We start from the raw sequence: 14,315 nt of genomic DNA, 5'->3' as shown, positions 1-14,315 counted from the left end.
AACCCAAAACAAAAAGAAACTTAAGAAGGACATGGGAGTCAAAGTTTCGTTTTTGAAGAATTGAAGAATTGAGTTTTCGATTGGAACAGAATGAAACCCTACGAATATACCCCTTAAAAGCTGAAGAATTTACGCTAACTCTGGTTAAGCTCCCTAGACCCCTATAGTGTTGTGTACGCAACCCTCTAACCTAAGGACATATGAAAACTCTAGAGCATGAACTCAACATGATTACCACAATTCCGAGAAATTGTGTAGAGAGCTGAACAAATTGGGTGTTGCGAGAGTATGCATCTATGTACCATACACAATTTTATATGTATTGAGTTAATAGTTTTGAGCTTGTTGCCGATAAAGCTAAAAGCACAAGGAAAATTAATAGCACCACAAAAGCCAGCCTACACGTAAACCATTCATCAGAAAAAACAAGTCATTAACAACCTAACAACGCGCATAATGTCCAAGGGGCATCCATCATTTTCCAAAATGAGCAGAGGTTCTCAGTAAAAACATCTCTTGATTCACAAGTTGTAGTTCAGAAAACACAAATTTCCAAGACTAGATTATGTTGTTACTATGCAGCATTAACAGTGTTAAAACTCTGATCCTTGTGGTCCTCCAACACCTAACAAAAAGCTTTTATTTCCAAGATACACGGTTAGTTCTGAAAACAAAACTTCACAAATTTGAAGCATAATTTAAAAGGAGGAAAATGACATACCGCGTATCAATCAGGGTCAGCATACTCTGCCTTCTTTGCCTTCTTTGCCTTCTTTGACTTCTTTTCCTTCTTTGCCATAGGATGTACCACCTAAATTTTTACATATACCCAACAAAACCACGATAGAATATACATAAAAAGAAGCAGAGATGACGACAACATTTTCCAGTTCCATGAACAATGTGTCCAAGAGCGCAAGTCCAACATGCCGTACATAAATTCGGGGAGTGAACAATTAAAATTGGCACTGTGTCGACATCATAAGACAAAACATGCTTTGCTACTGATACAACTTTTAACAGTGAGTTGAAAATTTTAAGTTGCTAACAGATTGTGGAAAGATAAGAAAACCTGAGGATTATTCTCCAGCCCAAGACTCTTCTGTAAATCATCCAACATTTCAATCCAGTGGCTAAAATATGAAAGAAAGAGTGGCATTTAGGGGAAAAATCTATGACACATAAAGAACATCAGTGGAAGTACGAAAACTGCATTACTGTGAACAATAGTCAGAACAGATTGTTGTGAAAAAAGCCTCAAACAACACCTCCAGCAGAATATTGTAAGATGAGTTAGCACTTCTATAAAAAAAAAATTCTTTAAATAGTGATGTCACACGGGAAAAAGAAAGAAGGGAGAGAATTGGGAACCTGTCAACGTCTGCCTTCCCCTTAATTGAACAAATATAGTTGTTGAAATCAGACAGTTTCTTCCGACATTTAATAGATTCATGGCGTGCCAGACTGGAGCACATATCTTCCAAACGGCCAAGCAAGTCACTTCAAACAAGGAACAAAAATGTATGCTCTTCTTAGTCAAGAACAGGAAACCAAAAGGCAAATCCGCAAGGCTAACAAAAACCAACTCAGTAAAAAGAATTGAGTGTCAGCAGCTTTCTCATAGATGATATAGATAAGAGACCAAAGAAATAAGGTCGGTCTCTTAGTAAAAAATCAGAAATGAAAAGACAAACTCACATACACAAACAGAAACAAACGAACAAACCACCTACAGTAAGAGTAGTGTCGGACCTCTTACACAACTAATTTTATGTAAAGAGCAGAGATTAGAGTCAAAAAAAGAAAAACGGGAGAGAATGAGGAACCTGCAGGCAGGTGGGATGGTCCCAAAGGTCTTCAATTTACCGATAGCATCAACGATAACAGATTTTTGCGCATCAAGTTTCTCAGCTTCCTCGCAACAAATGTCACTATCCAATTCATCTGATTCATGATATGGAAGCAATAAAAAGTTAAGAGCTAAATGATTTGAATGCACATACAAGTGAAACAAAATCTAGATCAGCGACCCCCACCAGAGCAATCATTGAAGGATGTAACAGGAGGAGCGAGCATTGCATTCTTGTAAGTAATAGGTGTTTCAGAAAACACAGCCTTGAACAATATCGAGAAGAGTTCAATTACTCAGAGATGATAATTGGATTAAGGGATAAAAGCATTTTGACATTCTACAAAGTCAAAAGGAAAATGTGATAAGAAACCAACAAGCAGGTTTGGTTAATACTTGCTGTTATCTCCATATTACATCGTAGAGAATCTCATCGTCATAATTGGACAACAAGAATTTGTAAAAACACATAATCCGCACTAAAGATTCAGCAATCAGTTCCGCATGCAAGAAGCTGATTGATCCAAAGTATAGACTGACACTCTCTAAAAATTTTAAGAGGTCAAGAATACACATAGTTATGCATGGGAAATTTCCATGGACAAGAATGCACATGCTCCAGAACACGTATTGCACAACGATCTATATTTCAAGAAATTAAAACCTAAATCAAGCTTGCTTTGCGTGTACAGATTTGTTAAAGAACACCACAAGAGAATATACATAAACAAACAGAAACAGATATGATGATGACAACATTTGTATGCAAGTACAAGGATATTCCATGAATGTGCCCCTGAGCACAAGTCCAAAATGTCCTATATAAATTGGGAGCATGAACAATTATAGTTGGGACTGTCAATAATATAAGACGAAACATGGAGTGCTACAAATATAACATTTAGCAGTTAACCACTGTAGATACAACAACTCCAGATATTCACCTAAGGGAATCTACTAGACACCAAAGGAGATACTCAAACAGATTTTTGAGAGAGAGAATACCTGAGTGGAAAACTCAAGTCCAAGACTTTTCTTCAATTCAACATAATATTCAGGCCAACCGCTGAAATATGCAAGAAAGAGTGGTGCTCAGGGGAAAACCCACGCATCAAAAACTAAAATGCAAACAAATCCACTACTAGACAACTGTTAGAGATCTAAAACGATGGATTTCATGTACTTGGCATAGATTAGAGGTCATAGCACGAAGGCCAGCCTCTTAGTAAAACATCAGAAACAAAATTGCAAACCCACAAATACAAACAAAAAACGAAGAGAAATAATGTGCTCTTGGTCAAGAATTGAAAACCAAAAGGCAAACCCACAAAACAGACTAACAAAAACATGGAAAGCAAACCAACTCAGACGAGGGTCAGAGTTATTAAACAATGTCGACCACTTAGTTAGCATAGATTAGGGGCCAAAGAGCTAAGCCATCCTCTTAGTCAAATCAGAACATCCACTACTATGGGACGACTGTCAAAGACTCAGAGCTATAAAACAATGGCTTTCACGTAATAAGCACGGGCAACAACAACAACAACAAAAAAGGAAAGAAGGGAGATAATGAGGAACCTGTCATTGGCTGCCATCGACCTAAGTTTATCAATATACTTCTCCAGATCCATAAGGTCCAATTCCAAAAACCCTTTGTTTTCTTGGAGAATGTTTTGAATGTGATCCAATTTGCCAACAAAGACACTTTAACAAAAATATGTGCCCTCAGTCAAGAACTGCAAAGTGAAAGGCAACAAACACAGAAGACAAGATCAAGAAAAGGAAGCGGACTCACTACTAAGACGAGCACAGATTAGAGGCAAAACAGAAACAATGGGAGAATGAGGAACCTGTCAGCCGGAAAGAACTTCTTCTGTGAATTAATAACGTCGATGATATGTGATTTTTTCTCGTTCCAAATTCTCGCAGCTTCCTCGTTAGAGATATATTGTTCTTTCTTCACAGGTTTTTTCCTACATAAAGACGTTGCAAATCAAATGAGCAAAAGTTTTACGAAACTCAATTCCTAGTAATAAAAAATTAATTAGCATACTTTTAGCAGATCTCCCCTGATCTGAAAAAAGAACAGTTCGCAAGTCATCTTCGAAATCATCAGCATCAGAATCTGTGAAGTCGGCCATGTCAGAGCCTAAATAAAACTTCTAAAAAAAAAAGCAAGAAAAAGGAAATATGTAATTATTATTTTTTAAAGTGAGAAGCATTTACGACTTACCAGTGTCAGAGTTCGTGAAGACGCCACCACCAGAATCATCAACAGAGCACAGTCAAGGAGACAACAAATAATTTAATAATCAAAACATATCTCATGAGAATTAAATAACATGAAAGACACCAAATTCAAACATGAAGGGCAATATCAAAAAGGATATAACCTAGTAGCTTCACACTTGTGTCCAGTAAAGCGGATGCTCCCATATTTCCAGTTATGCGAAAGCTCAATTTTATAAGCTATTTCAATCTCATCAAAATTATAAGGTTTCTCAAATGATTCAGGAGGAATAGTTTTCAAAACATTAGTTTCATCTAATTCCCCATCGGTAATGTTGAAATAGAGTTCAATAGGATCACTTCCCTTCGCTTTTTTGACATCATCCAGATGAGCCTGCATTGTAAAAGAAAGTTTTACACCATGCTGGAACTATCAAAAAGACAAAAGAAACAGAGAAAAGCAATTAAACAGCTTCCCCCATTACCTCTGTAAGATACAGGATCTCCCAAGTTCCAGCCTCAACAACGACAGAGTCTCCACTTTTTACCTTAACACCTGAACATTGAGTCACATTTAAGTAATCAATTTACGATTCCAAAACTGACACTGCCAGAAAATAAAAGAACAAAATGTTTGTGCAAATTTTTGTTTACATTTGTAGAATGGAAAATAGGCATGAAGTGGTGAAAACAGTAAGAATCAGTGCCGAACATACAGAAGATGAAACAACAACAGGCAATTTTCGCTCTCAAATATAGAAAGGGGATGAAAACTGTTTGTACCTAAGTTTATAACGGGTCAACAAAAACAAAAGACAACAAGATTGCTTGGATCACACTGACCTAAAACACATCCTATTGCATAACTCGGGAGTCTAAACAGACAGCAAAAAATTTCTCCATGAGCACAGTGCATTGGAACTTGCGTTACCAGTTGCGAAGGTTCATTGAGCAAACAAAAGATTTTGCAGCTCAGAAATCAGAAGCAAGTTTATACGTGTAAATTTGGTTTTAAGGCAGAAACTCAATACATGCCAAATAAAGCAAGCGAAATATTTGTACAGAAACCAAAACAATAATACATGTGAAAATGAGGGAGATGCACAACGTTCTCAGACTTTAGTTTTTCTTTCAACAGAAATTCAGAAAACAGAGGGGAGAAAAACTTATGTCAACATGAAGCATTTTTAGCAGAACATTTAAAAAGGAAAAAAGAAATTAAAACTCAAAAGCCAAGCGCTATGTGTGAAGGGAGAGATCCTAGAACAATCGAAAGGGAGAGATCAAAGAGCGAACGAAGGGAGAAATCAAAGAGCGAGCGAAGGGAGAGATCAGAGAGCGATCGAATAGCGACCAACGGGAGAGATCGAAGAGCTACCTAATAAAGAGATGGAAAATCGAATTAATAGAGATATTGAAAAGCGAACTAACAGAGAGAGATCGAAGAGCAATCGAAAAGCGAATGAACAGAGCGATCCAAAAGCGAACGAACAGAGCGATCCAAAAGCGAACGAACAGAGCGATCAAAAAGCGACCGAAGAGATTAGTATATCTGGTTTCTGTTATATATTTAAGCGATGGAAGGAAAATCAAGCCAGATATTGATCTCATTTTCTCAGAAACCAAACAGCTAAGAACTGTAAGAAATAAAGAAGCATAACACTACTGTAGCAACGAAACGATTACCCCAAGGTTCACGTGGCTCACGATTCTCCATTGTCGAATTGCAGAGATACTTACGCGGAGCTTGTACGGTTTCACAGAGCTTTTTCTTTTCGATTTCTTTTCAGAGTGTGATTGGAACTGACTGTTGGCTGACGCTCTGGCTTTCGTTTTCGTTTTAAATACCTCTCCACGAAAGCGCGCGTGTTTTCAAATTATTTACTTGCATTTTTTTTTTCCTCGTGGATTTTAAAATCCAGTCCGTAATTTAACCGAAAAATAATAATTATACGCTTAAAGTTCTACGAGGCTTTAGCCCACTAAAGGCCAAGAACAAATAAACACGCTCAGTTTGGGTGTGTGTGTGTTTTTTTTATTTTTAATTTTATATAATTATTTCAGTGATATTTGGGGATTCGAATGACTTATTTACTTATTTTTATTTTTTCAGATTTTTCTTATTGGTCTACTTAAATTCTAGATCACACAACAACGTTGCCTTCTGAATATTAGGTACCCAAAAAATTCTTTTATTTTCCATTCCTTCTTCCCCTCTATGAATGATATACTGATCAGATGCAAATTTTGATTCTTTCTAATGGCAACCAGCCACCTAATTCATCTTTTTCATATCCAACAAAGCTATTAATGGGAAGCCTTGTGGTTTAGACGATCCAATTAGATGACGCGTAAATTATACTTACTAGCTAGTTAGATTCATTTGCTTTCAGAGTAGTAGGAAGCTAAAATTCATTGATTATGATTAGTCGATTGAATGTGACAAAATTGCCGGATTGCCGGACATAATGTCGTTCGTATTCAAGGTGGATAATTCTCCATGTGTTAGCTTAGCTTAACGAATCAATGTTATGATGACATGTTAAAGGGTTAAATGGTAACTGTACTATAACATGAAAGAAAGGTCTTGCATTAGGATGGTTAAATCCTAACTGTACAATAACATGAAAGAAAGCATGCACGGGTTGTAATTACTTCACTAAATACACTCACAAGCTACACACCGTTACAATCTAATAAAGCAGTTTAAGATCAGTGGGAGGAATCTACGGCCCTCCATTTTTGCAACATTAACTCCCTATAAAACTTGTCAATAAATTCCTGTGCTGCTTTGTCCACGTGATAATCTTCCTCCTCCTCCTCCTCATCAATATTCAACGGGAACAACGGCTCCCACTCCGTTATCCTCACCCGCCTCACCATCGGCAGTGGTTCCACCACATCACTGCCGCGAAAGCTCACTTTCCTGCCGGTGTTAACCGTCGCCAATACATTCTCACACATCATCGGCACGTAAACGCTCCTCCGCGAACGCTGCCTAACGTAACGGCCCTTATTGTGCCCGCTGTCGTGGCAGGGAGGAGTGTAGGATGATCTATAAGGTGGGATGCTGCTTTTGCAGCTGAACTCGTACTCGAGGGGGTACACGAAGGATACGTGCACGTCATGTGACTTGCAGCTGAGCGCCGTGTGGTGGCGAACCATGAAATCATTGAAGGACTTGCCTAAGATCTTTCCATGCTTCTTCATCATCATCAGCTTCTTTTTGGACACGCCCTTTTGTAATGTGAACAAAATCAGACGTACCATGTTGCTCAGTTTCTTGGCAATGATTGGTGTAGCAGGAGGCTCCATTTTCTTGGGCTAGGAGATTAATAGAACTCAGAGGCTAGAAAAAACTTAGAGACAGAGATGGGTTCTACGAGTGAGAGAAGAAATGATGAAGGTAGGAATATATTTAAAGAGCCAGACAGGGTAGAATGGGGCCATAAATTTCTAAATTTTTATTTGTTCTACTAATTTTTTTTTATTTTTGTGACTAAAGTCTAAAGACTGTATTTTTATACTTAATGTTGATAAGTGTAACATACAATGCGTAATGATTGCTTTTTGTTTTGCGCTGCTCTTTCTCTTTTTTCTTTTTTGTTAATGGGTTTTTTATGCTTTGTTAATTTGCATACGTTGTCCCTACAAACTAGTGCGTTTCAACTTTTAATTAAGTTTTAATGCCCTCAAAATAACTGACATCCATCTGACTGCCCCCATTGATTTCAATCTTGTATGCCCTCCAGATCTACCTTTGCCGTTCATATCAAAGTCTTGCTTTAAGCTACGGTTACAATTTTTTTTATGATCTACTTTCAACTAATCTAAATTACGAGAAGATGATTCAAACTTGGGAACAAAGTGGGGAGCACGTCCGCTCTAGTCAACTTGACTAAGCTCATGTATGCACGGTTACAATATTATATTAGAAGGAAGTGAAATAAGTCAATAAACCGAAAAGAAAAAAGGGAAAAAAGATAGTTCTATTAATAATGGACTAATTATAGTGGGGGGATAAAGGAGTAGAAAGTGAAAAATGAATAGCAAAACTTTAGTTAGGTGTAAGCCTACCCTTTAGCCCTACATTATCCCGTACTTTGAAATATAAAATCCAAAATGTTGAGGCAAATCAAAATACTTTGGACTATTTTATTCAAGTGTTGGATTTGATCATGATGAAATCTAGCAAGTAGGATCCAATGTTTTTTACTTGTTTAGTCACCGGTGGACCTAAAGTCGAACAAGTTTGGAATTTTATTCATCTTTGACAGGTTCAGAAGGCAAAGTGGCAAACAAAATTTTTGGAAGTTTTTGGTGGTTACACAATTTATTCATCTTTGTAACAGGGGACCATCTTTGTTTTGAATAACCCTAATTGTGTTAGGTTGGCACTGGCAGTCGAATTACTAGTTATGTATCAACCTCCATCAGAAAATAACTCAGATGCGGACTGGTCAGCAGCTGAAACAAAGAAAGAAGAACGTCATCCAAATGAGTTACAAATTGGGAAGTTCAAAGATGATCCGAACTTCTGTTTATGATTATTTGATTTCGAAGAATCGTATTCTTTTAGGTTTTTGATCTTATTTTATATACTCAAGCATTTGAGTGATGACAACAAAAGATTCGACCTTATTGTTTTTGAATGGAAGAGAAAAAGAAAAGGCTTGCCTATCCAAATAACGGGACAAAGCTACTTTGATATTATCTTTCTTGTTTTATTGGAGTTTCTTCATTTAATTAATATAGAATAACATGTGTGTTGTGGAATTAAAACTAAAGCTAAGCCAACGGCCCAGTGAAAAAATACTTTTATTTGTAGATCAGTGATCTCACGTCCGAAACTTTCATGACAACTTTGTCCTTTTCTAACTTTAGGGGGGAAACGCTAATGTTAAGACTAGGCCTAGTTGCCTTCCTTTTTTTCCCCGAAGATGATCAATGCCGTTTAGCTAGGTTGTCAGGTCAGTGATCCATCCATATTATTTCCGAAATATCCTCATATAATAAGGGCTAAAGAGTTGAGTGGGCTAAAGAGGACATCTATGATTGTGAAAACAAGAATATACCACAACATCAACATCAATACTTGATTTATCAATTGATTATACATTTGTACTGGCACAAACTTTGATTCTGCATATTCTATATTTTGTAGGTAATCTACCATCGTTGTCACATTATCCTAAATGCATTTGCTTCCTCAAATTGTGTGATAGAGAAAGGGCAAAGATAATTAAATTTGTACATGCCATTTTTACGCAGGACCATACCAATCTTCTATGTGTATAGTCTAACAAAATCCATGTGGTCCATTTAAGTCCATGTGCCTCATTTACCCTTTTCCAACATCACTTTCTCTCCCTCTCAAGAGTCAGGGCCAAAATGGGAAGCCACGGTTTCTGCAAGGCTCACAAAGGCCAGAGTTGACCAGATCTGGCCTCTGCTCAAAGACTTCTTCAACTTCCACCAGTTGTTTCCAACCCTAGCCAATTGCTATAGCGTCCAAGGGGCCAACGGTGCGCCTGGCTGCATCAGATACTGCTCCGGGTCCTCAATCCCATCGAAGGGTGATCATATGGCCGTCAGCTGGTCCAAGGAAAGATTGGTAGCCGTTGATGATGCTGACCATAGTTTAAGCTATGAGATTGTGGAAAGTCACATTGGGTTCAAGTCATATGTATCAACGGTCAGGGTTGTTCCAGGTGGGGATGTTGACGGTCAATATCGGTGCTTGATCGAGTGGTCCATCACCGTTGATCCTGTGGAGGGGTGGGGTTTGGATCATTTAGTGAAAAAATATGAGCTGGGTTTATAGTTTTGTACTTGAAATGCTATATCTATATATATATATATATATATATATAGAGAGAGAGAGAGAGAGAGAGAGAGAGAGAGAGAGAGAGAGAGAGAGAGAGAGAGAGAGAGAGAGAGAGAGAGATTATGTGATTGCATTTGTAATTCAGTTAAAAAGCCACTAGCCACAAAGGGCAAATACAAACTAGTCACAAAGAACCATTACAATAACAGAGCAATCTAACATCAAAATTAAGACAATCTAGTGCGCATCCACTAACGATCACGCAGGATTGAAGAAACTCTGACATAGGCATCCAATTAAGATTGCAAATTCAGAATAATCAAAATGATATAAAGCTTGAAAAAATCAAACCATAATGGAGATGAAAAACTCTCACAAATGAGAGATTAAAAACGTTCACAAAGAGATAGGCAAAAAATTAAGAGATAAAAGAAATTGAAAAAAATAGGTGGTTTTTTTGCTACCAAGAGTCAAACTCGGATGATAAACTCAAACCATTATATTGGGCTATAGCAGATTCGATGTTATTGATGGGGAATAAAAGTTCTATAAATCAAAATTACTAGGAATATATCATTAGGCATAAACTTAAGAAATGAAAGAAATTCAAAATTAAAAAGGGTTTTCCACTGTTGGGAGTCGAACCCAGATGATAAACTCAATCCATTTTATTGGGCTACAACGGATGAGATGTTATTCTTTGGGAATATAAGTTATATCAATGAAACTTACTAGGCATATATCATTAGGCATAATATTAAGAGATAAAAGAAATTGAAGATAATAAAAGGATTTCCACAGCCGGGAGTCGAACCCGGATGATAAACTCAATCCAATTTATTAGGCAATAGCGGATTGGACGTTATTGATTGGGAATAAAAGTTATATAAATGAAAATTACTAGGCATCTATCATTAGGCATAAAATTCAGAGAAAAAAGAAATTGAAAATAGTAAAAGGTTTTTACGCTGTCGGGAGTTGAACCTGAACGATAAACTCAATCCATTTTATTGGGCTACAGCAGATTGGATGTTATTGATTGGGAATAAAATTTATATAAATGAAAATTACTAGGCATAAAATTAAGAGATAAAAGAAATTGAAAATAATAAAAGATTTTTCCACAGACGGGAGTCGAACTCAGACGATAAACTCATCCCATTTAATTGGGCTACAACGGATTGGATGTTATAGATTGGAAATAAAAGTTATATCAATGCAAATTACTAGGCATATATCATTAGGCATAAAATTGAGAGATAAAAGAAATTGAAGATAATAAACGATTTTTCCGCTGCCAGGAGTCGAACCCAAATGATAAACTCAATCCATTTTTTTGGGCTACAGCTAGGGGTAATTTCCTACCCGACCAAAAAAACACGACGAACCCGCACGATTAATAATTGGGTAATTTTCGGTCAACCCGTTTTGACCCGTTTATTAAACGGATGGGTTTCGGGTTAACCCGCCAACCCGTTAAAATACATGTGTAACCCGTTTATTAAACGGGTCGTGTCAACCCGTGTAAGACACGCCAACCCGCGAAAAAATATAGAAATAGAGACTTCAAAACACACATATGGAGTTTCGAACCTCCTCCATCCTCATTACTCTCCAACACCTTATCCACCATGCTAGATACAACTTTGTAATTATATACTATGCCTTTTGATATTTATAATGTTTCTTTTTCTTCTTTTGTTTTTCTTTTTCCGTCTATCTTCTCCTCTCTCTTTTTTAATTTCTTTTCCTTCTCTCTTTTCTCCTCTCTTTTTACTTCTCTTTAGTTTTCTCTCTCTTATTTTTTTCTTTCTTTTCCTTCTCTTTAGTTTTCTCTCCTCTCTTTTTTATTTTTATTTCTTTCCTTCTCTCTCTCTCTCTCTCTCTCTCTCTCAATTTTTTTGTTTTCCTTCTCTTTTCTCTCCTCTCTATTTTTTTGTTTTCATTCTCTCTTCTCTCCTCTCTCTATCCTTTTTTTTCTTTCTTTTCCTTATATTTTCTCTCCTCTCTGTTTTTTTATTTAAATTTTTTAGTTGTGACTTTTGTAACATGCATGTTATTATTTATTAACCCGTTACACGACTAAACCCGCACGATAAAAGACGACCCAAACCCGACACGACACGCTTATTAAATGGGTTGGGTTGGGTTGAGCATTCTTGACACGCTTAATATCCCGACAAACCCGATGACTCAATCATTGCCAGCCCTAGCTACAGCGGATAGGATGTTATTGACTGGGAATAAAATTTATATAAATGAAAATTACTAGGCATGTATCATTAGGCATAAAATTCGGAGATAAAAGAAATTGAAAATAATAAAAGACTTTTCTGCTGCCAGGAATCGAACCCGGATGATAAACTCAATCCATTTATTGGGCTACAGCGGATTGGATGTTATTGATTGGGAATAAAAGTTATATAAAAGAAAATTACTAGGCATATATCCTTAGGCCTAAAATTAAGAGATAAAAGAAATTGAAAATAGTGAAAGTTTTTTCCGCAGCCGGGAGTTGAACCCGGATGATAAACTCAATCCATTTTATTGGGCTACAGCGGATTGGATGTTATTGACTGGGAATAAAATTTCTATAAATGAAAATTACTTGGCATATATCATTAGGCATAAAATTCATAGATAAAAGAAATTGAAAATAATAAAAGACTTTTCCGCTGCCGGGAGTCAAACCCGGATGACAAACTCAATCCATTTTATTGGGCGCTACAGCGGATTGAATGTTATTGATTGGGAATAAAGGTTATATAAATGAAAGTTACTACCATATATCATTAGGCATAAAATTAAGAGATAAAAGAAATTGAAAATAATGAAAGGCTTTTCCGCAGCCGGGAGTCGAACCCGGATGATAAACCCAATCCATTTTATTGGGCTACATCGGATTGGATGTTATTGATTGAGAAAAAAATTTATATAAATGAAAATTACTAGGCATATATCATTAGGCATAAAATTCAGAGATAAAAAAATTGAAAATAATAAAAGACTTTTTCACTGCCAAGAGTCGAACCCGGATGACAAACTTAATCCATTTTATTGGGCTACAACGGATTGGATGTTATTGATTGGGAATAAAAGTTATATAAAAGAAAATTACAAGGCATAAAATTCAAAGTTAAAAGAAATTGCAAATAGTAAAAGGTTTTCCGGCTGCCCGGAGTCTAACCCGGATGATAAACTCAATACAAATTTATAAATAAACCCAATCTTAGACATGTATTTATAAAAAATCTCAAACACTATTTAAACATAGAAACACACCTAAAATCAACCCCAAAATCAACAATTGTACATTTTTTGAGTGTGTTTATAAATAGGTTTTGAGTGTGTGTAATGATGGATTTTTGGTGTGTTTATAAAGTGTTTTGGGTGTTGGGTTTTTTTATAATTTCAGCCCTCATTTTGGGTGTTTTGGATTTTTTTGGGCTACAACGGATGAGATGTTATTGTTTGGAAACAAAAGTAACATCAATGAAAATTACTAGGCATATATCATTAGGCATAAAATTTGGGGATAAAAGAAATTTAAAATAATAAAAGGATTTCCACTGCTGGGAGTCGAAACCGGATGATAAACTCAATCCATTTTATTGGGCTACAGCGGATTGGATGTTATTGCCTGGGAATAAAATTTATATAAATGAAAATTACTAGGCATAAAATTCAGAGATAAAATAAATTGAAAATAATAAAAGACTTTTTCGTTTCCGGGAGTCAAACCCGGATGATAAACTCAATCCATTTTATTGGGCTACAGCGGATTGGATGTTATTGATTGGGAATAAAAGTTACATAAAAGAAAATTACTAGGCATATATCATTAGGCATAAAATTCAGAGAAAAAAGAAATTGAAAATAGTGAAAGGTTTTTCCACTGCCGGGAGTCAAACCCGGATGATAAACTCAATCCATTTTATTGGGATACAACGGATTGGATGTTATCGACTGGGAATAAAATTTATATAAATGAAAATTAGAAGGCATATATCATTAGGCATAAAATTCAGAGATAAAAGAAATTGAAAATAATAAAAGACTTTTCCGCTGCCGGGAGTCGAACCCGGATGATAAACTCAATCCATTTATTGGGCTACAGTGGATTGGATGTTATTGATTGGGAATAAAAGTTATACAAAAGAAAATTACTAGGCATATATCCTTAGGCATAAAATTTAGAGATAAAAGAAATTGAAAATAGTGAAAGGTTTTTCCACTGCCGGGAGTCGAACCCGGATGATAAACTCAATCCATTTTATTGGGCTACAATGGATTGGATGTTATTGACTGGAATTAAAATTTCTATAAATGAAAATTACTTGGCATATAACTCAATCTATTTTATTGGGCTACAGTGGATTGAATGTTATTGATTAGGAATAAAGGTTATAT

At 36.2% G+C, this 14,315-nt stretch overlaps 4 protein-coding genes across 4 annotated transcripts; 1 reads left to right on the top strand and 3 right to left on the bottom strand.

The window, feature by feature from the left end:
* Positions 1–299: 299 nt before the first annotated feature.
* Positions 300–3,950, bottom strand: LOC148919588 (uncharacterized). The gene is made up of 10 exons (XM_089044394.1): positions 3,937–3,950; positions 3,700–3,822; positions 3,428–3,553; positions 2,855–2,915; positions 2,037–2,115; positions 1,827–1,944; positions 1,372–1,500; positions 1,073–1,133; positions 722–811; positions 300–636 (listed from the first exon to the last, which is right to left on the bottom strand). Exons 1-9 carry the CDS (start codon positions 3,948–3,950, stop codon positions 728–730), a joined length of 795 nt encoding a protein of 264 aa, XP_088900520.1. The 3' UTR covers positions 300–636; positions 722–727.
* Positions 3,902–5,886, bottom strand: LOC148919587 (histone deacetylase HDT1-like). Its single transcript, XM_089047353.1, has 4 exons — positions 5,765–5,886; positions 4,564–4,634; positions 4,083–4,472; positions 3,902–3,974 (listed from the first exon to the last, which is right to left on the bottom strand). The coding sequence occupies exons 1-3, from the start codon at positions 5,793–5,795 to the stop codon at positions 4,227–4,229; spliced, it is 348 nt and encodes a 115-aa protein (XP_088903479.1). The 5' UTR covers positions 5,796–5,886; the 3' UTR covers positions 3,902–3,974; positions 4,083–4,226.
* Positions 5,887–6,652: 766 nt separating this feature from the next.
* On the bottom strand, positions 6,653–7,448 carry LOC103320232 (Avr9/Cf-9 rapidly elicited protein). The gene has a single exon (XM_008221877.2). It carries the CDS (start codon positions 7,391–7,393, stop codon positions 6,791–6,793), a length of 603 nt encoding a protein of 200 aa, XP_008220099.2. The 5' UTR covers positions 7,394–7,448; the 3' UTR covers positions 6,653–6,790.
* A 1,527-nt stretch (positions 7,449–8,975) lies between these two features.
* LOC103320242 (Polyketide cyclase/dehydrase and lipid transport superfamily protein) lies at positions 8,976–9,902 on the top strand. Its single transcript, XM_016792020.2, has 2 exons — positions 8,976–9,048; positions 9,406–9,902. Exons 1-2 carry the CDS (start codon positions 8,976–8,978, stop codon positions 9,900–9,902), a joined length of 570 nt encoding a protein of 189 aa, XP_016647506.2.
* The last annotated feature ends 4,413 nt before the right edge of the window (positions 9,903–14,315 follow it).

Source organism: Prunus mume, linkage group LG2, assembly GCF_029339155.1.
Source record: "Prunus mume cultivar Tortuosa linkage group LG2, ASM2933915v1, whole genome shotgun sequence".
Taxonomy (NCBI): Eukaryota; Viridiplantae; Streptophyta; class Magnoliopsida; order Rosales; family Rosaceae; genus Prunus; species Prunus mume.
This window is presented reverse-complemented; position numbering and strand designations above follow the sequence as displayed.